General features: G+C 40.0%; 1 protein-coding gene across 3 annotated transcripts in view; it reads left to right on the forward strand.

Annotated features, from left to right (window-relative positions):
- Positions 1-9317: 9317 nt before the first annotated feature.
- ppp1r13bb (protein phosphatase 1, regulatory subunit 13Bb) overlaps positions 9318-22517 on the forward strand; it is a 113261-nt gene continuing 100061 nt past the window's right edge. For all 3 annotated transcript variants that reach the window (XM_060829223.1, XM_060829224.1, XM_060829225.1), the window contains exon 1: positions 9318-9963. In XM_060829223.1, the coding sequence (XP_060685206.1) occupies positions 9955-9963 (9 nt within the window). In that variant the 5' untranslated portion in view covers positions 9318-9954. The remainder of the gene's footprint in view (positions 9964-22517) is intronic.

Below are 22517 nucleotides of genomic sequence, written 5' to 3' on the forward strand. Positions count from 1 at the left end.
ATAAATGCGAGGTGCTGCATTTTGGGAAAGCAAATCCTAGCAGGACTTAGACACTACCTTGGGAGTGTTGCTGAACAAAGAGACCTTGGAATGTAGGTTCATAGCTCCTTGAAAGTGGAGTCGCAGGTAGATAGGATAGTGAAGAAGGTGTTTGGTATGCTTTCCTTTATTGGTCAGAGTATTGAGTATAGGAGTTGGGAGGTCATGTTGTGGATGCACAGGATATTGGTTAAGCCACTGTTGGAATATTGCATGCAGTTCTGGTCTCCTTCCTATCGGAAAGATGTTATGAAACCTGAAAGGGTTCAGAAAAGATTTACAAGGATGTTGCTGGGGTTGGAGGATTTGAGCTATAGGGAGAGGCTGAACAGGCTGGGGCTGTTTTCCCTGGAGCGTCGGAGACTATGGGGTGACCTTATAGAGGTTTACAAAATTGAGTGGCATGGATAAGATAAATAGGCAAAGTCTTTTCCCTGAGGTCAGGGAGTCCAGAACTAGAGGGCATAGGTTTAGGGTGAGAGGGGAAAGATATAAAAGAGACCTAAGGGGCAAATATTTCATGCAGAGAGTACTTGTATGGAATCAGTTGCCAGAGGAAGTGGTGGAGGATGATACAATTGGATGGGTATATGAATAGGAAGGGTTTGGAGGGATATGGGATGGGTGCTGGTAGCTGGGACTAGATTGGATTGGGATATCTGGTCAGCATGGATGGGTTTGATTGAAGGGTCTGTTTCCATGCTGTACATCTATGACTCCATTAGAACATGGAAGACCATATTCTGGTCAATAATCCTTATACATAAAAGAATATAAAAACTGGTCATCTCATTCTTTCTTCTGTCATCTTTCCCTTGTGTGTTTCCAGAAGAACATCACAATAAATGTCATTTCATGTCTCTGGAGATTCCCTCTGGAGTATATTGTACGTATAACTGAAAATGTCTCGCTGGGACTAAGCGAGGCCTTATTTCAGTATGAATGAATTGGATCGAAGTCAGTTTCCGTGCCGTACAATTTGGACTGAATAGCAGAAATGGAATAATTCATCAATGCCCTCTGGAGTTGTAATCACTCTCTAAGACCATAAGATATTGAAGCAGACCTTGCCATTTCGGCCCATTTTTAATCTGCTGTGCAGTTCAGTTGTCGCTAATATGTTTCTCAACCCCCATTCTCCAACTTTTCCCCATATCCTTTTGATTTCTCACTTACTAGTCAAGAACTTGGTCTCTCTGGTTTTAAATACACTCAATTGTTTGGACTCTACAACTTTGTGGCAATGGATTCCACAGATTCATCACCGTCTGGCTGAAGAAATTCCCCTTCATCTGAGTTCAGCAGGGTTATCCCTTCACTCTGCGACTGTGCCCTCCAGTGCTAGTCTGTCTTACTGTTGGAAACATCTTCTCCATGTTCACTCTAACCAGGTCTCTTGGTATACAGTAAGTTTCATTGAGATCCACACTCATCCTGCTACGATCCCAGAATCCTCAACTGCTGTTTATATGATAAATCCCAGGATCATGCTTCTAAAACTCCTCTGGACACCCTCCAAAGCTAGGATGCCATTCCTTCGATTATGGGTCCTAAAACTGCTGACAGTATTTCAAGTGCGGTCTGACCAGAGCCATGTATGTTCTTGCTCTTGCATTCATTTCAGAGGACAAGAATACCCAACATTGCGTATGCCTAAACTGCCAACTGAGCCTGCATGTTAACCTTGAGAATGCTGACCTAGGACTCCCAAGTCATTTTGTGCTTCATATTTCCAAAGCCTTTCCCCATTTAGAAAATAGTCTGTCTCTGTCTCTATTCTTCCTACTAAAGTGCATAACTTCCCATGTTGTGTTCCATCTGCCACTTCTTTGCCTCCACTTGTAGCCTAACCTAGTCCTTCTGTAGCCTTCCCATTTCCTCAGCACTACCTGTCCCTCCACCTATCTTTGTATCATCTGCAAACTTCACAACAATACTTTCAGTTCCTTCATCTAGATCATTAAGGTATAACATGAAGAGTTATGATCTCCACATTGGTTCTGTGGAACTCTTCTAGTTCCTGCTACCGTTCTGAAGAAGACACTGTTTTGTTTCCACTGTCTGCCTTTAAACTTCCATTTAACTTAAAGCAACACACTCAAGGAAAGCATTAACTTGCTGGAAAGCAGTTTTTAAATTACCCAGTATTTTCTAGTGTTAGGAAAACAAGCTTTCCAAGATAATTGATATACACTGTACACACAGTCTTCATTCTAAACACATTTTCATATTAAGCTCACAGCTAATGCATTTTCATTGTGAATGCATAAAATTGGAAGATGTTAACATAGCAATTACTAACTTATTTTAAAAAAAGCTTTAACTCTGAATTCAATTTCTGACTTTAATGCTACAAAAATTGTTTAAATTTAATGTTAAGAACAATGCTATAATATCAATTGCTATTTGTGGAAAAGTTTTATTATCTTCCACCACCTGTAAGAGCTGATTCTGAATCTTTGATTAGGCTCCCCAAAATTAAGTAATCATTTACCTCATTCCATTTCTTTAATTTGAATGTTCACTACATTTCTGAAGTATTTCATTCTAAAAGGTTTTGATGTCCTAAGGTCATTAAAAGTAGAAGTTGTTCATTAAGTAGACACGCAAAAAAATGCAATATCCATCACATCACTTGAAATTTTTGAATAGTTGTTTAACTGCTTATGTAATGTGTCCTAGTCCAGTTTCCAGACTCGTTGGACGCATGACCTCAAACTTTCCCTGGCATTAGCTGAATACTATACAGCTGCAGTCCAAATTATTAGCAGGAAGTCTGCAGTCTCTATGCTTACATAGAGGGGGGAGAGAGACATGCACACACATGAAATTCTTGTGTCAATTCTCAGTTGTAATAAATGCTGTTTACTACTTGGAGACTGGTGAATGTTGACATAACACTTCAACTCCCACCCCTCCCCATGAGATTTGAATGTGGCTTCACATTCCTTGTTTCCAGCTCTAAGTACAATTGTCCCAGTTGGCAGCCATGATAAAGTTCCCAAGCCAAGGGTAGAGGGCCACCCATATTTGTTCTGTGTATTGGGTGTCTTGTAAAGTTCATGCAACTTTCCAGGTGGCCCAGTGCTTGGGAGTGACCATATTGTGCCTCCTTTTTTTTTCCCAATCTCATTGTACTCAGTCTAGCCTAACCCTAGCTTGTACAGTGCTTACAGCACACAGAATTACTTGATAGTACTATTCCTTTTCTTAAAGTTACCTGTTTTTGCAATGGCTGAGAAATTTTAACCCTTTAATATTCCAAAAAACACCTCCTTACCAATATCCTTTGGGCTCTATCTGTTGTGTGGTCAGTGATTTTTTTTTCTCTCTTTTATTGTGTAGATTTTGGGGAGACAATGGCCTAGTGGTATTATTGCTAGAATATTAATCCAGAAACTAATGTTCTGGGAACCGGTTTGAATCCCACTATGGTAGATGGGGGGACTTTAAAAGTTAGCTCACATGGGATTCAGGGCTTCCCAACTGTTAAGTATATTTATCTTAACAGCAGGAGACTGTAGTGGAGAGTTGCTTTTAAGACTGAAGGCCTGTCGCTAGTCATGTTCCACGGGAATTGCTTCTGTCCTTTTTATTTTTTTGTTTATCATTTACATTCTGATCCAAATCATTTATGTAGAAGGCGTGGTTATTAAGTTTGACCACACCAAAATTAGTGGTACAGAAGGTTTTCTAAGATTACAAAGGGATCTTGATCAAATGGGTCAAGGGACTGAAAAGTGGTAGATGGAGTTCATCTTGATAAATGTGAGATATTGTGTTTTGGTCCAAAACAACAGTAAGGCTTATATAGTTAATGGTAGGGCCTTGGGTATTGTTGTAGAAGAAAGCAACTCTGGAGTGCAGGTACATAATCTTTTTGAAGTTTGCATCACTTATGGACAGAATAGTTAAAAAGGTATTTGGCATGCATTGCTCGGTCCTATTTGAGTATAGGGGTTGGGAAGTAATGTTGAGGTTGTACAGGACTGAGGTTTTTTTCTGGAATACTGTGTCCAATTTTGGTCCCCAGTTAATGGAATGATATTATCAAGCTGGAGAGGGTTCAGAAGAGATGAACCAGGATGTTGCTGGGTATGAAAGGTTTGAGTCTCAGCCCCCTTTCTTGGTAACTATTTTCACTGGATTGTAGGAGGTTGAGAGGCGATCTGATAGAAGCTTCTAAAATAATGAGAGGCATAGATAGAGTTAATGGTAGTTGTCTTTTTCCTCGGAAGGGAGATTTCAAGACGAAAGGGACACGTTTTTAAGTTGAGAGGAGGGAGATATAAAAGGACGTGGTGAATGTTTTACACTGGTGCACATGTGGAATGAACTTCCTGAGGAAGTGGGTGGATGTTGTACAATTAGAACATTTAAAAGACACTTGGATAAGTACGTGAATCAGAAAGGTTTGGAGGGATATAGGCCAGGAGCAGGCAGGTGGGACTAGTTTTTAGTTTAGGAATAGGTTCAGCATGGACTAGTTGGACCATAGGGTCTGTTTCCATGCTGTATCACTGTATCTATAACTTGAATTCAACTTTTTAAAAAAAAAGTCTGGAATTAAACTTCTACTGTTTGTTTGTGAAAGCATTGCAAAATTTGGAAAAAAGCCATCTGGTTTGCTAAACTCCTCCTCCCCTTGTCTGGCTGACATGTGATTCCAGATCCACAGTGTGTTTGACTCTTAACTGCTCTCTGAGAGAGCCTTGCGAGCCACTCAGTTCAAAGGCAGCTAAAGACAAGCAATAAATGTTGACCAGCCAGAGATGCCCATGTCCCTTGAGTGAATTTTACAATTGTTTCATAGAATAATTCTGGAGAGAAGTGCAGAGTGCACTGTTCTGTTACAAAGGAGATTTTTATTTTCTGTTTATACGTGTGTAGATACATTTTAATCAACCTAGTCAGACATGTTTTGACACCCCTCTGGGATAGGTGGGGCTTGAATGTTGGCCTTCTGGATCAAAGGGAGGGACACCACCACTACCATATGAGCCCTTTGTACATGTGTAGTCTTGTTTTGTTAATTCAGGGTTATCAGCATCTGTCTGATCAAATTTTCACAAAGGAGTATGATATAATTTTGGTTTCTCATCAAAATATTTTCTCAATGACAAAAGGCTCTTTGTCAATGTTTTCCACTCGCTGGTTGCTGTTTGGACAATTTACCTGAGCAAACCAAAATATGTTGTTTGATAGCCACATTCAAAAGTCTGCATTCTTTTGAGGACATGATTTTATTTTGAACATGGGGGGGTTGAACTTAAGGAGTGGTAACTATGCAACAGAAGTACACTTTGTGTGATTGCACAGTATCTTCATGTCTGTTATTTTTTTAAAATCTCCATTACCACCTCCTTCTCTTCCCCTTACCTGCTCTCAAATAATTTCTAATAGATGACCTAGGATATGAGGTCGCTGATATCAGTGCAAGTAGAAATACCTAATCTCGAGTGACTTTTAAATGTTAAGACTAAGATCATTAAATCTTTTATGGGATGTAAGTCATTGCTCGTTGTAGTATTTTTATAATTTTACTCATTTAAAGTAACCTAAAAGTATTTGCATTCCATCATGGACTACGATAATCCCCATAATTTATCTGACCATTTCATGATGCAGTGACTGCTATTTTGTATGTTTTTTGTTTTGTGCATGTATGTATTATCTCTTGTCTCAGTTTTTGAATCCATTTTGTCTTCAGCCAAACTCAACCTGAATAACTATATAGTTTGGAGCCTCTACATTCACATACCATTTTTATAGATCTTTTTGTTGCTACTGTTTTACTATTTATATATAAAGATGTCAGATAGCTTTTGACTATTTGTGTGCTCTGTTCCACTTCATGGGTCCATTGTCTGTGTGCAATATACTTAAGCCAATAGAGTTTGAAGCAAAGGTGTTTCCACTCTACCTAAGTCCCTTAACTATACTCCTTCGTCATTGTCCACTATACCAATCAAAGTTGGTTGTTACACCTTTCATACTGTAGATGTCACTTCAGGAGGAGTCCAACCCAGTGTAAGTTAACAAAAATTGCTGGAAAAGCTCAGCAGGTCTGGCAGTGTCTGGAGAGAAATAGTCAATGTTTCAGGTCCGGTGACTCTTCAGAACTGATGGTAGCTAGGAAAAAGCTGTTTTTTCTTAGGCAGAAGATAGGTTGGTTGGGTGGGGAGGAGGAGAAGGGATAAGGAGTAAACAATAGATAGAGATAAAGTCCAGAGAGAGAGAACCAGTTGAGCAGACAAATGAGTGGATAACTCTCTCTAGCAGAATAGCTATTAATGGGGACAGTTGTGACTAACAATGGTTTGTGAAGGACTTTTGCCTGAAATGTCGTTTGTTTTTTTTCCCCCTGCTCCTCAGATGCTGCCTGACCTGCTGTGCTTTTCCAGCACCACTCTGATCTAGAGTGTGTGCAATAGCAGACCATGTGATAACAAGGCCTGGTGTATGGGGATAGGAATAAGGACTTCTGACAACTCAAGCCCCAAAAGTTGTTGAACTTGAACTTGAAATTTGAGCGTATGACTGTAGAATTCCCAAGCAGAAAATAAGGTGCTGTTCTTGCAGGGTGCACTGGCACACTGCACCAAGCTTGAGACCAGTGTTGGCCAGGGAACAGGGTGGAATGTTAAAATGGCAGGCAACCGGAAGCTCAGGGTTTTTTTTCTTGCAAACAGAATGCAAGTCTTCTGCAGAGTGGTCACCCAGTCAACACTTTTTTTGTTTCCCCAATGTAGAGTAGACCACATTGTGAGCAGCAAATGCAGTACACAAGATTGAGTGAAGTGCTGCTTCACCTGGAAGGTGTGTTTGGGCTCTTGGAGACTGAGGAAGTAAACAGGCAGGTGCTTGTTGATCAGTACTAGATGAGGTATGAAGTATTTAAGATACAGACTGGCCAGATGTGCAATCTGCCTTTATTTCCCCCAAAACACCAATAGTCAGTGATACACCAACTTCTCTTTACTTTTAAACTGTTTTTCAATTTACTGGTGATGGTTAATAGATTGGAAAACAAACATGGGATTTGAGATGGGGGTGAGAAGATGTTCAGTTGTATGTAAGAGCACTTGTAAATGTCGCAAAAGTGTTTTTACTTCTATCTGCAGCCCCCATGTTTCATCGATATTTTTAATCGACATGGTATGACTTACAAACACTGCTGGAGGAACTCAGCAAGTCTGACTGCATTTTTGGAGACAAATATTCAAGAGTCACACTGGATTTGAAACTTTCAGAATGTTTGTTTTGGATTCCTAGCATCCACAATATTGTGCTTTTGTGAGGATGTGCCTCTGGAGCAGGTGCAATGTGAACCTGGGCCTTCTGGTCCAGAGGAAGGGACACAACCACTGAGCCACAAGAGCCCATGTATCATATAGTGAACAGTCTCTTTATTTGTAGAATAGAATTGGGAGTTGTCATTTTGTCATCCTTTGAATTACAAATATTTTGTATGGTAATATTTTTGATTTTGTTTTCTTCTTCTTTAATCATACCTAGAATCTTCTAGCCCAGGACATTGACACCACCACTGAGGTACATGGACTTGTGCTAAAATCATGTAAACCGTTACTGAATGAAATGGGATACAGAAGACTTGTCATCTGGAAGCATGCAATATATTTTGTGCAAATGTGTGCAAGGTTTATGAAATTGTACCAATAAATGATGCTCTGGAAATGGAAGTTTATTATGGATCCGTTTTTTTCTCTGTCTAGAATGGATTTGACTTTACATCATTTTAGAAAAGTTTGTGGTTTTACTTTCATTCTGCCATTCTATAATTACTTGGATGGTTTATAAGTGAAGATTGCTTCACAAGTTTGGAATGAGTGGGTGGAGGCAACTGTTGGATACTCGTATTGTTATTTGGATTACTTTTATTTTTCCAAGGACTTGTTGCTCAAGATTGGGTGGAAGCAATTGCTAGTGTTTGTGCATGTTCTATTTCATGCAACTATTCACGTCTTGCAACTATTTAAGATATTTTTCTCCACCCATTCATATTTTTAGAAAATGACTGTCAATTTCATCAGTATATTCAAGGCTGCATGCCAATTTCATTGAAAGTGTTTTTTTTAAAAAAACGTACAGTGGAACCAAATCATCAGCTTCTGGAGATCAATTAGAGACCACAATAAATGCTGGCTAGCCAGTGACACCCACATTCCACAAATGAATTTTAAAAAAGTTGAAGTCATTGTCAGAAAATGACCACACATGGGAGAAGCCAGTGCAGCCTTCGTGTCAATTCTTTGCCCATCAGTTTGTCTCCTTCACAAGCAAGTATATATCCTGATTTCTTGAAGAGTTGTTAAATCCGCTTTACCTGTCAGTTACAGCAGTGCATTCGGGTACCTGTGAACACTGCATAAAATTAAAGCTCATCTTTCTTTTGTTTTTTTTTGCTGAAAGTTATTGACCTGAGGCTTCTGCACAAATGCTGCTAGGACAGCTGTGTACTTCTAGTTTTGTGTTTTATTACCTTAAATCTGTGTCCTCTCGTATTTGAATGAAGCCTGTTCATTTCAGGCATAAATAATAAAGTAAACACTCTGCAAGTGGATTTTTTTGCAAGAGGCTGACTAATATTTGGTGAAGTTATCTTGATACAAGGTAAACTTAACCAAAACTTAATTAGTAAAACAATTTAAAACTGAATAAATTGTGAATTTTAAGCTTTGGCTTTTCAAACTTTGCTCATGCGAGATCTAAGGTGGAGATGCTGCTGTTGGACTGGGATGGGCAAAGTTTCAAAAACAAAATCACAAAACATTAACTTATAGTACAGCAGGTTTAGTTGGAAGTACTAGCTTTCAGAGCGTTGCTCCTTCATCAGGTAACTGTGATTTTTTTTTTTCGGTAGCATAGGACAGCTCCAGATGCCCATGATTACTTTTAATACAGTTTTATGCACTTATCATTTGGCATTATACAAAAAAAAGTTGGCTACTAAAATGCAGTATTAACAAAGCTCTCAACACCAGGTTGTAGTCCAACAGGTTTAATTGGAAGCACAAGCTCAACCATTTGATGAAGAAGCAGAGCTCCGAAAGCTAGTGCTTCCAAATAAACCAGGTTGGACTATATGTCCAAATCACAACAAAGGCTCTGTGCTTGAGCTGCAAGTATTTTTAAAAGATTGTCAGTCTCTGTTTAAAGCACTCTCGGACAATAGGGGGCGGCCGGTGTACATCGGAACTGATGTGGTATTCTGGGGGAGTTGGTGCAATGCCATGTTGCTCTGCATTGCTGTGCCTTTCCTGCAGCCTAGCCAGAGACAATTGGTTTACATTCCAGAGATACCAGGCTCCTGCACCATGTCTGCTAACAGCTTTCCAGCCGCGTGTCAAACCGACCGAACTCTTAACGTAAAGCACCATTTTCTTGAGTGAGATATCTGGGAAGGAGAAGCACGACGTTTTTGTTTTGTACAAGTAGTGGTGGTGAAAGACTGCCGCCGTAAGTGTTAGTGCCTGTGAGCTGCCGCCATGTTTGGTACCTGACGCCCAGGCTCCCGGGCTGACGCAGGGAGAGGGCGGGGTGTCAGCTGACTGGGCCTTGCTCGTGGCGTGGCTTCAGCGCGCGTCGGCACCGAGCCTCAACGGAAACAACTTCGGAGATCAGCAGCCGCCGGAGCGGTTACCGTTTTTTCCCCCCACTACAAACGGCACAGCTCACCTCTCACCCCCTCCATCGCTGCCTGTGGATGTTGCTGTCTCCTTGGGCCGAGTGTCAAGGGTGAATCGAGCAGCGGCCTGGAGTTGGACTGGTGCCCCGACCAGACTCCTCCCCTCCCAGCTGCCGGCGGTCGCTCACATTGACCCGGGATCAAAGGAAATTGCACCTTTTTTTCTTTCTGATCGCATGGTAGGGTTGTGCTAAGACGTCGCCAAAATGATGCCGGTGAGTATTTGTCTAGTTTTGTCCTGGGACTCTAATTTGAATCGACATGGTTAAGGGCGAAACTGGCTATCCTTGTTAAAATAATGATTCACCCACGAAGGAGTAATCTGATAAATTCATGGGGTTTCTGCGCTATTGTGGCAGAAAAGAGCGATAACTAAAATACCGCAGTGAACTCCTTTCTACTGGCTCATTGCACAGTGTTCACATAACTCACAATGATGTGTTACTGATATTTTAATGTTCATGTCAAAGATATTAATTTTCAAAATCAAAGTATTATGTTCTGCTACGTTGTCTTTCAAGCAATGTCTTCCATGAGTTTTGATGTTTGCCTACACTCAATTATCTAAGATGATCTTGGTATCATTTTACTGACTGATTTAATAAAGACTTGACATATCCTGATGTTCGTTAAAACGTAAATGCTGTAAAGTTTTTGAATTATATCAAAAAGACTTAGAAAAAGTTGGACTTCTTGATATCGTAGCGAGTGTAAATTGTAAATCTTTTGATGCAAAACACTAACATTTTAGTGATATGTCTATGAATAGTATGTATAATTCCATCAATGGTAAAAATAAGATTTAGCTATTTTTGCTATATTTTCGGTGGCCTTTATCTTTCCAAGTGTGTCAAAGATTTCTACCCAAGATAATAATGAAGTTGTTGTACAACAATGTTGCATATTCACTAGATTTAGTTCTTAGCTTGATAAGACCACCCTACTTTTGTCCTAGGTTTCAAGTTACTACATTAGTTATGTGAAAGCCTGACTTTTTGATGGGGTTTTAACTTAAGGACAAAGTACTAAAATATTTTAGGTGAAACTCCTCCCTTTGCAATTTAATTTTCAATCACCTACATTTTTTAATCCTCCCATTCCCCTCCCTCCAGTAAGATTTTGCTTTACCTCTTTAATGGAAAAGGTAGGAAGAAAAAAACATTAACTTCTTGTGAATGTACACCTTTTGACATTTGACACAAAGTTGGAAAAGTAGTGGAGATCCAGTTATTTACCAGGTTTGCAGTTTTGTTTTGCCTCATTCACTACCCTAACTTGCGTTTACCTGACAGAACAATAGTTTATTCATTATAGTCTGTATTGATGATCATAGGCATGTTCAGGGATTTATTGCTGTCATTTCCATTTAATAAATATATGTTGCAGAATGCAGTCCCAAACTTTAACACTTTATTTGTGTGTTTTTGAAACTGTATTTTTACATCAATTTGTGGATTTGCTTGGACTCACTGAAAGGGATATGGAAAGAACAATGAGGTGAGGGAGGGTGAGACAGGCAATCAGGGAACCCAAAGATGGTGATTCATAATCATAATTGCTTCACCCCTTCCATTGGTCCCTATGAGAAGCTTTAGTGAGTTATTTTAATTATTTTTAAGGAAATATTACTGAAATGGTTTGCAGCTACTTAAAGAATGCTGAAGTTCAAGTAGGTACTTACCATACCACCCATACTGCGGAATAAACTGCAGCTCCTTAGGGATAAAAGTGTGGGGGAATTTTTTTTTGATTTGTGATGTGACCTGAAACTTTTGAAATATGAGTGTTTCACTCTGGCAAAACAACTGCTACAACTCACTGTCATAGTTCGATGTATTTTGTTTGGTTAATAAATTGTATTAAAGCTGTTGCTTTTATTGTGAAATTATGAGTAGTTTAATTTGGAGCAAATGTGAAGAGTTATAGGCAAGAAAAAAATATTTTTAAAAATGTTGATTTTTTTTGGTTATCTAATATGTATATGCTTTATATTTTAGATTCTCAACTGACTGTACTCTGTTGATAAAACAACTTTTCAAAAGTTACTGAATTAATTGTCGCTTTTGTGTGTGTGTCTTTTTGAATGTTCTGATTTAAATGCAGCTGAGCAACATGTACTAGTTCTTCGATTATGTTACTTCTGACTCTGTGCTGCTTATTGTCGAAAATGTTTGGTGCCAATTGATATTTCTTTGCTTTTCAACATAATCATCACAACAAAAAACTTGGGAACATTGGTTTAATCATCGAATAACTGGAATCAGTTTGTATATGTTGAACTGCCCGTTAAATATTGGGTATGTTTGACACTCAAACATGATCTTTATATCTTTTGGTTGGGTTGATGATATTGTCAGCACTGCAAGTAAGGTGTATTTACTATTCTTGTTTCCCTTTGAGAGATTTATAACATAGAGTCAATGTACATAGAAGTGTACAATGTGGAAACAGACCCTTCAGTCTAACTCGTCCATGCCGACTAGATATCCTAAATTAATCTAGTCCCATTTGCCAGTGCTTGACCCATATCCCTGTAACCTTTCTATTCATATCAGTGCCAAGATGAGAGTGGTGCTAGAAAAGCACAGCAGGTCAGGCAGCATCTGAGAAGCAGGAAAATCGATATTTTGAGCATTCCTGATGAAGGGCTTTCGCCCGAAATGTCAATTTTTCTGCTCCTCGGATGCTGCCTGACTTGCTGTGCTTTTCCAGCACCACTCTAATCTCCAGCATCGGCAGTACCCACTTCCTGGATTAGTGGTGCTGGAAAAGCACAGCAGTTCAGGCAGCATCCGAGGAGCAGTAAAATCGACGTTTTGGGCAAAAGCCCTTCATCAGGAATACAGCTGTATTCCTGATAAGGGCTTTTGCCCGAAACGTCAATATTACTGCTCCTCGGATGCTGCCTGAACTGCTGTGCTCTTCCAGTACCACTAATCCAGAATCTGGTTTCCAGCATCTGCAGTCATTGTTTTTTACCCACTTCTGCCTTCCTATTCATATACCCATCCTTTTAAATGTTCTAATTGTACCAGCCTCCTCCACTTCGTCCGGCAGCTCATTTCATACACTCAGCCCCCTCTGTGTGATAAAGTTGCCCTTGGGTCCCTTTTAAATATTTCCTCTCTCACCTTAAACAATTGCCCTCTAGTAGTGGACTTGCCCCACTCTAGGGAAAAGAGCTTTTCTATTTACCCTAATCCATGCCCCTCATGATTTTATAAACCTCAGTCTCTGATGGTCCAGGGAAAACCCAGCCTACTCAGCCTCTGCCATAGCTCGAATCCTCCAACCCTGGCAGCATGCATGTAAATCTTCTGAACCCTTTCACGTTTTACAACATCCTTCCGATAGGAGCCAGACCAGGATTGCACACAATATTCCAAAAATGGCCGAATCAATGTCCTATGCAGCTCCAGCATGACCTCCTAACTCTGATACTCTGTGCTCTGACCAATATAGGAAAGCATACCAAACACCACCAGCTCTATCCTGTGTACCTGCGACTCCACTTTCAAGGAACCATGAACCTGCACTCCAAGGTCTCTTTGTTCAGCAACATTCCCAGGACCCTTACCATTAAGTATATAAGTCCTGCTAAGATTTGCCTTTCCAAAATGTAACACCTCACATTTATCTAAATTAAACTCCATCTGCCAATCCTCAGCCCATTGGCCCATCTGAACATGATCCAGTTGTATTCTAAGGTATCCTTCTTCACTGTCCACATCACCTCCACTTTTGGTGTCGTCTGCAAACTTACCAACTATACCTCCTATGTTCACATACAAATCATTAATATGAATGTCAAAAAGCAATGGACCAAGCACTGATCCTTGTGGCACTCTACTGGTCACAGGCCTCCAGTCTACAAAGCAACCGTCCACCACCACCACCCTCTATCTTTTACCTTTGAGCCAGTTCTGTATGCGAATGGCTAGTTCTTCCTGCATTCGATGTGATTTAACGTTGCTAAGCAGTCTACCATGAGGAGCTTGAAAAATATAAATTTTGGATGAATTTGTATTTTTGAAATTCCAGACCTGTTGCATTTCCAGCCTACTCTGGATGCTGGAAATCAAAAATACATAGTAGTTTTAAGGATTTACCTATGTGTCTAAATTTGGACCAGAATTATTTCTGATAAATTTAGCCGAATTAGGAATATTTTAGCAATTAAAATAGCTTTCAAGGGTGACGAGAGTTTCAAAAAGTGACATCTACGAATAATTTGAATGTCTAGCCAGTATGTCAATGAGTTAGCAGTATTTGAAGACCTGGTTGATTGTGTAATTAGATTTTTAAGTAATGAAGTATTACATATTTAAGTTGCACCATTTTGTTTTAAACATTTGTTTTCTGAAAAATTGGGTACTTTAATTGCCAGTGAACACTTATTAATTTGCCATTTGTAGTGATCCAGAAATGTTTAATTGTTTAAAAAGCAAAACATTTAATAGATGGTTTCATAGTGTAATATTAGTCTTTCACCTCTTCATAAATACATTCGTAAATGCATCTCATATTCAAATAGTTGAGTGAGAAAGTACCATGCTAGAATGTCATAGCCATTACAGAGACGTGGCTCAGGCCTCTTGTATTGAAATAAATGCAGGTTAATTTATCAATCTTACCTTTATTCTTTGTGTTCCTGCCTGCCCTTACTGTTTGATTTGCTCCTTTTCCCAACTGTACCAGTCTCAAACGCATCTCTTTCCTCACTATTTTCCCTCAGCTTACTAGTTTAAATCCTCCCAAGCAGCTCTTAAAAAAATTCTCTGCCAGGATGTTAGTCCCCTTCCAATTCAGGTGCAATCCGTCCTTCTTATACAGGTTACTTCTACCCCAGAAGAGATTCCAATGATCCAAAAATGTCAACCCTTCTCCCCTGCACCAGCTCCTCAGCCACGCATTCAATTGCTCTGTCCTCCTATTCCTCCCCTCACTAGCTTGTAGCACCAGGAGTTATCCAGATATTATCGCCATTGAGGATCTCCTTTTTACATTCCTGTCGAACTTCCTATATTCTATCTTCAGAATCTCATCCCTTTCCTTTCCTGTGTTGTTATTTCTACTATTGGTCCCTCCTGCTGGTCTCCCCTTTGAGAATATTCTACACTCTCTCCAAGATATCCTTGATTCTGCAACCAGGGAGGCCACACACCGTTCCGATTTCTCACTGTGGGCTGCAAAAATGTCTGTCCTTGCCTCTGACTAGACAATCTCACAATCGATCACTTGGATCGTGACGTACCCCATGTTACATTAAAGCTAGTCTTGGTACCAGAAGCTTGGCTGTTCATGCTACATTATAGACAATAGGTGCAGGAGTAGGCCATTCTGCCCTTCAAGCCTGCACTACCATTCATTATGATCATGGCTGATCATCCTCAATCGGTATCCTGTTCCTGCCTTATCTCCATAACTTTTGATTTCACTATCTTTGAGAGCTCTATCCAACTCTTTCTTAAATGAATCCAGAGACTGGGCCTCCACTACCTTCTCTGGCAGAGCATTCCACACAGCCACCACTCTCTGGGTGAAGAAGTTTTTCCTCATCTCTGTACTAAATGGCCTACCCCTTATTTTTAAGCTGTGTCCTCTGGTTCGGGACTCACCCATCAGCGGAAACATGTTTCCTGCCTCCAGAGTGTCCAATCCTTTAATAATCTTATGTCTCAATCAGATCCCCTCTCCGTCTTCTAAACTCAAGGGTATACAAACCCAGTCGCTCCAATTTTTCAACATAAGATAGTCCCCTACATTTTCCGAAACAGCATACTTGTTTGAGAAGAGGATAGCCACAGGAGACTCCTGCACTACCTGCGTCCCTCTCTGACTTTTGCTGGAGGTAACTCATCTACCTAACTGTATCTGCACTTTTCCATCCTTCCTATAACTGCCATCCATCACAACCACCCCCCCCACCCCAAGCTCCTGTAAATTCCTCATTGCCTCTAACCGATGCATGTGATACAATAGGATTCACAACCAAAGACACTTCCTGCAGACATAACCATCAGTAACATAGAAACTCTCCATAAACCCCCACATCCAACAGGAAGAGCATATCTTTAAAGGTCATCTTTGCACCTTAACAATCATCAGACCCCAAAATAGCACAGTTTTACTGCTCTAAAAAAATACTGCTCCAGGTTAACTTAGTATCTATGTTTTATATTTTTAAAATTTAATCAAGAGACAGATCTCAATAAAACATATAATCAAATATAACCCACTCTACTCACTATTATGATGTTCCTTTCTCAATTAGATGTTGTATAGTTTATGCTCACTAATATTTCCCCCCGTACAACAAGGAAAAAACAAAATAATCAACAATGCTTTCCCTTCACATTTAACTCTTAAGTATTTATAGGGCAAAATGTTCAATTTTACTAATTTTGTTATTGGCTGACTTGGCTGTTGGGTTCAAAATACACAGACATTTCATTCATAATCTTATTGCAAATCAAAGATATGGATGGAAGGAAAAGCAAAATTGGAGACCAAAGTCAACTTCGGTATATATTAGGTCCAACCTCCATCATCGCCAAAGTCCAAAAAAGATTGAAACTGCAGTGTGAGAGTGAGGAGAAAGTAATGCAGAATTGTGATTGGAGAAGCATCTCCTCACATCTTGTGATTCTCTTATCCTTGCTGTTTCTGTTATCCCAGATTCCCTTACTCCCATGCTTGCTGATCTAGCTCTGTTCACCAGTTCCCTCCTACTTGATTTATACTGCACCTCTGGAGACTTAATCCATGATTCAAAAAGCAGCATACATGGAAGGGGAGAAACGTGTGATTGGGTGAAGTAACAGTTATTTTGGCCAGTCCCATTACTGTTTTTCAGGAGACTTTTAGCTGTATCATCAAGTCTGATCCATTCCACATCCTCTGGGGAACAAGGAGAAGAATCAGAAAAAGAGAGTCAAGTAGGGAGGCAGCTGGAAACCAAGAGTGGGAGCTGGGAGTGGGGTCTCAAATACAGCCAAAGCTGGTAAGAGAGTGTCTTCCCAGGAAATCTCCACCTGTCACAAGGCCAAAAAAAAGTGAGCTTTTGCTGGCTGACGGGAGGCAGAAACCAATAGAAATATGTGCTATGTCCATATCTTGCAGCTGCATAATACTGGGCAGGGAGGAGGTTTATAAACTCTGTTGATGTTTAGGATACTATCCTGGGCTTAGGAATGGGGTATAAATCTGAATCAACTTCACTTTGCAAACAAAGCTTTGAAGAGTAGTAGACAGACAGGCGGATAAGCAAACCTTCACTTTTGAAATTTTTGATTTTTTTCATTGTGAAGCATCACTTTTGCTTGAGGTTTAGTTTAATATAGAAAAGAAAATGTGGTGCATGTTATCAAATTTAGGTTTCTTGTATCTGGGCTGTGTGATGTGGAGAGTCGTACCACACTCAGGCTTTGTTCCAGTGCTTGAAGCATTTGTTTCTAGGAGAAAGTGAGGACTGCAGATGCTGGAGATCAGAGCTGAAAAATGTGTTGCTGGAAAAGCGCAGCAGGTCAGGCAGCATCCAAGGAGCAGGAGAATCGACGTTTCAGGCATAAGCCCTTCTTCAGGAATCAGAAATGTGGGAGGGACGGTGGCACAGTGCCAGAGACCCGGGTTCAGTTCCCGACTCAGTCGCCTGACTGTGTGGAGTTTGCACATTCTCCTCGTGTTTCCTCCGGGTGCTCCGGTTTCCTCCCACAGTCCAAAGATATGCAGGTCAGGGGAATTGGTCATGCTAAATTGCCCGTAGTGTTAGGTAAAGGGGTAAATGTAGGGAAATGGGTGAGTTGCGGGTCGGCGTGGACTTGTTGGACCGAAGGGCCTGTTTCCACACTGTAAGTAATCTAATCTAAGGGCTTATGTCCAAAACGTCGATTCTCCTGCTCCTTGGATGCTGCCTGACCTGCTGCGCTTTTCCAGCAACACATTTTTCAACATTTGTTTCTGTCTTATAACTAACTAACTGGGCAGGACTCGAGTAGTTTGTGAGGTTGCCCAGCTCAGTTCAAGTCTAAGTGAACAGTAATCAGTTTGAGAGTTTTAATCAGGAGCAAGGGAAGAGGCTCCATGCAACTAAAATGGTGCTTGTTGCTGGTTTTGTGATGCTAAGAAGTTGGTATTTTGAAGCCTTTTGGTATTTGTAATTTTAGGAAATGAGAGCAAGTCATTGCTAGAAAAAAAATCAGTTCAGTGCAGCTGAGAGTGAAGTTCAGGGAAGTTCTGTGTAGTATTTGCTTGGTATATGTTGGGAGCCAGATCTTGAGGAAATCCAGGGCAGCTTAGTGTGTGCTGAGAGCAGAAGGTCAAATGCAGCATGAGAATTAAGAGGACCATTCCATGGATAGACACTCAATCACTGAGATGACCGGTCATTGAGGCAGTGGGTGGTGCATTGGCTTTAACAAAGTTTCTAGGATTGATTTTTGAAACTGAAAAACATGAATCCTTTGTAAAGGAGACAAAGTCTTAATGAAATTTGATGGCCCCCATTGTCACTTTAAAAACTCAAGGTTTCTGAAAATTCCATGGGGACAGTCTTGACTGTACCTGTTACTTGATGTTCTTTGTGTGATGTTTGGCCAAGTTTGTCTGTTAACCTATATTTATCTCATGTTAATCCTGGATGTTCCATTCTAACTGGTGTGTGTATGTATTAGATTACTTTTTTCTTATCTCATTTTTGTGTATTTTGTTTGTTCAGAAGCATAAAATCCTGTGGCTTTTTTCTCTTAGTAAATACCTAGGATTTCAAACTTTGACTACTTTGAACAAAAATGAATTACTGCTCTTGAGTGAGATTAAAACATAAATTTGGCAGTTTATCAGGGATCATAAGGTAATGTCTGGATAGAGACCATAATATTAATTCATAGCCTTGTCTGAAATTGTAGCATATTTTGGCAGTTCTTGTGGAATTTTAAATTCACAGACAAATATCAATGCAGGGACTTGCTGAGGTTAACCTTGATAAGATTTTCATACTGAGTTTTGCAATATCTGTTGAAAACAAAGGTGGCTTTGTTAGGTGCAATGACTTTTCTGGAGAAGGAAGTTTATTCCTGAGAATTTTGGAAAAAAATATTAACCAAGAGTAGATTCGTAGATTTCACAGGAAAGTTAGCGTTAGAATTAAAAGCAGGGGTTAAGAAAGTTGACATACTTGAGGTGATAGCACTACATCTGGAGTCGGATGAGGGTATAAAGAAGAAATTTATGTTTTAAAATAAAAGGCAGTGGTGCATGTGCAAGGTGTTCCCTGAAAACCTGCTCGAATGAGGTTTAAGATGGTCAAAATGCATGTTCTCAAAATACGGAGGTGAATCAGCTCACTGGAGGTTACATAATATCTCCTCTCCAACTAAACAAGCTAACAAAGAATATCTTGGGATCAACTACAGCATTGTACTATCAAACATAATCAATGTGTTACAGATGGTTGGTGAAAGATCAATAAACAGGGTCCTTTTATGGGATTTATGAACCTGTTTGCATCTACAAAGTTGAGTTAGAAAGTAACTTTGTCACTGGGAATTATTCCTCCCAGTGAGGAGGAAGATTTTATGCTGAATTACTTGACAGGATTGATATTATTGGATATGAGCTTAGAGAGAACTGGGTAAGAGAGAAGGAGCTTTTACAGGAAGAACATTTGGACTATTTCCCAGATCATCATAGAATAGAATTATAGAATCCCTACAGTGTGGAAAAGGGCCATTCAGTCCAACAAGTCTGCACTGACCCTCCAAAGAGCATCCCACCCAGACTTATCCCGCTACGCCATCCCTGTAACTCTGCATTTCCCATAGCTAATGCATCTACCTACGTATCCCTGAACACTATTGGCAGTTTAGTGTGGCTAATCCATCTATTTTTCACATCTTGAACCATGGGAGGAAACTGGAGCACCCAGCAGAAACCTGTGCAGACACTAGGAGAACATGCAAATTCCACAAACAGATAGCATGATGGCTAGACAGAATGAAATGTAAAAACAATTAGCCCCCGACCAAGAAATGTCAGAATGTCCACGGCAGTATGAGGAACTAAACTGTACTGAAGAAAAATTGATTAATTTAAAGTACCAACATTCTTTCATGAAATATGCAAATACTTGAGCATTGGTACAGGAAATAGAAGTAATGAATCACAGCATGAAATGTTTAAATAAAAAAGCCTGTGAAAACACATTCAACCAAGGTAAATCTTCAATTAAAACTTGACAAGCTTCAAGTATGAAATGTATCATGAAAAGCAGCACTTAAACAGGGAAAAGAATTACTGATGATTCAGAGCAGTTGTTTGAAAGCAGAAGTAAAATTATTGAAACCCTGACGAACTATTGGTGCTGGATTTTTTTTTGATGTCACGACATGTTTGAAGAGGGTGGAGCAGTTGATATATTTTATATGGAATTCAGCAAGGTTTTTGACAACGTTCAACATGATAATAGATAAATAAGGTAACTTGGCGAGAGGGTTAGTGGCTTAGTGACAAGACAGAGGGTGCTGGTAGAAGGTTTTTTATGACTGGAGGCTGTGTGTAGTGACACCATGGGCATCAGTGCTGGATCCCTTAATGTTTATGATATTTATAAATGATGTACATGAGAATGTAGGGTGTTTATAAAATTTGTGGATGATACCAAGATTGGCTGAGTTGACAGTGAGGTAGAAGATAATAGCTTTTAGCATAATATAAATGGATTGTCAGTTGGGCAGATCAGTTGCAGATGGAATTTCATCCAGATAATTATGAGGGATGCACTTTGGAAGAAGTAACAACTTAAGGGATACCCAATGAATGACAGGATACAGGAAGGTTAGAGGAGCAGATGGATTTTTAGATGTTTGTGCTCAGATTCCTAAAGATGGCACTCTAGTAAACAGGATAGATGATAAGGCATACAAACACTTGTCAGTCATGGCATAAGTTATAAGAACAAGGATGTTATGTTGGAGCTGTGCAGGACTTTGGCTTGACCACTGCTGGGAATTGATTCTGGAAAAGGTTAAGGAAATTTCCTTTTGACAAGAGAGAGATTTGACATAAGGTTCCTTCCCACATACTGAAAAAGTAGGGAAAACAAATTGAGACTCCTTGGAAGAAAATTAAGATGAAGTGAAGATGTCAGATGAATCATGCAATTGCAAAACAGGTGCAGTATATACAGCTCGGAGGAAAAATGAAAAACAAAGAAGTAGAAAAAGATATTAGTGTTGAGTATAAATGGAAATCCAGAAGCTTTCAAAAGTTAAATGAATAGAATATGGATGGTGACATTTACCACCTAGAGGACAAAGAGGAACACAAACTGCAGGCTCCTCCCCAAGGTTGACGCCATCCTGACTTGGAGCAATGTAACAGCTCGTGAGCCAATATTTCATTCAGTATGCTGGAACTCCCTTCCTTCACAGTGTTGTTTCTTCTCTTAGATAGCCCTTTGGGATTGATGAATGCTCCAAGTTTGGAGCTACAGACTCTTCCATAGCTGAGCCAGCTGATGTTTGAGGTGGGTGGGTATGATGTTCTGGATTTTGCCTGCCGTTGATGGTGACATTCAAACCAGAATTTTCACAGATTCTCCCAAGTTCTGGGGTTGGATTTGTTTAGAGTGGCTTTTGATGTATACTTGTAGCGTTACCTCTGCCCTCCTCGTCATCGTTTACCATTGTGGAACTCGGAGGAGAGCGCTTAATTCGGGGGTCTTGTGTCAGGCATGGAGAGAATGTGACCAGTTCCTTGAAACTGGAACTTGGGAAAGGATGCTCATGTTGGAATATATATCTTGCCAGTGCATTTGTAGAATTTTGTGAAATCACTGTTGATGGTAAATCTTCAGGGATTTGAGGTGTCTGATATGCATGGTCCATTTTCCTGATACACATAGGAGGCTGGTACCATGGCTACTCTGTCAACCATGAGCTTGGTGCTGGGTTTGGTATTTTGGGCTTTGAATATTCTGTTCCTCGGACATCTCAAGGCTGCACTGGCACACTGGACTCTGTATTTTATTGATACCCCAAGGACTCGAGCAGTTCAAGAAGACGGGTAACCACCAGCTTAATAGAACAGTTGAGTTGAGCAATTGACACCTAGCCAGTGACACTATCATCTTGTGAAGAAATAAAGAAAATGATGGAGGCTGATTAGGGACCAACAAGGCGATTTATGTGTGGAGATGGGAACAGCTGAGGTATTAACTAAATAAATGATCTCTTTGCCAATTGTTATAAAACAGAGGTTAATTCTAACCCCCTCCTCTTAGAATTATCTGTGCAGTAGTTGCTTCCTTAGTTGAGGAGAAATAACAGAATTTGTACCAGACTTGAATTTCGCCAGTAATTTTTGTTTTTGTTTCAGATTTGCAGTTCTTTTGTTTCTTGATTAGAACTCCTGCTTCAGATTGAACCTAGATCTTGAATCTTGAATCCAAGGCGAGGTAGTGGCAAGAGGCTGAGTCAAAAATGGGGAAGGGACTACAAACTGGAGGTTCGAGGAGCAGAGTGTCTGTGGTGACCAAGGTTGAAAAGGAGATATTGATAAGAACAAGTTAGGTTTTTGTCTTTGACTTTCAAACGTATTTTAGTTTGAAAGCCATTTCTTTTAAGAATGTAAAATGTTTCAATATAGACGGTATAATTTTTTTTCTCTGATAAGCAGTGCCCTAAGGATCCTACCTACAGTTTTAACTTTGGCTCCTATGGAGCCCATATTTTGTTTAGTTGTAATTTTCAGGAATGCAACCATAATTTTG

The sequence above is a fragment of the Hemiscyllium ocellatum genome, chromosome 8 (assembly GCF_020745735.1).
Source record: "Hemiscyllium ocellatum isolate sHemOce1 chromosome 8, sHemOce1.pat.X.cur, whole genome shotgun sequence".
Classification (NCBI taxonomy): Eukaryota; Metazoa; Chordata; class Chondrichthyes; order Orectolobiformes; family Hemiscylliidae; genus Hemiscyllium; species Hemiscyllium ocellatum.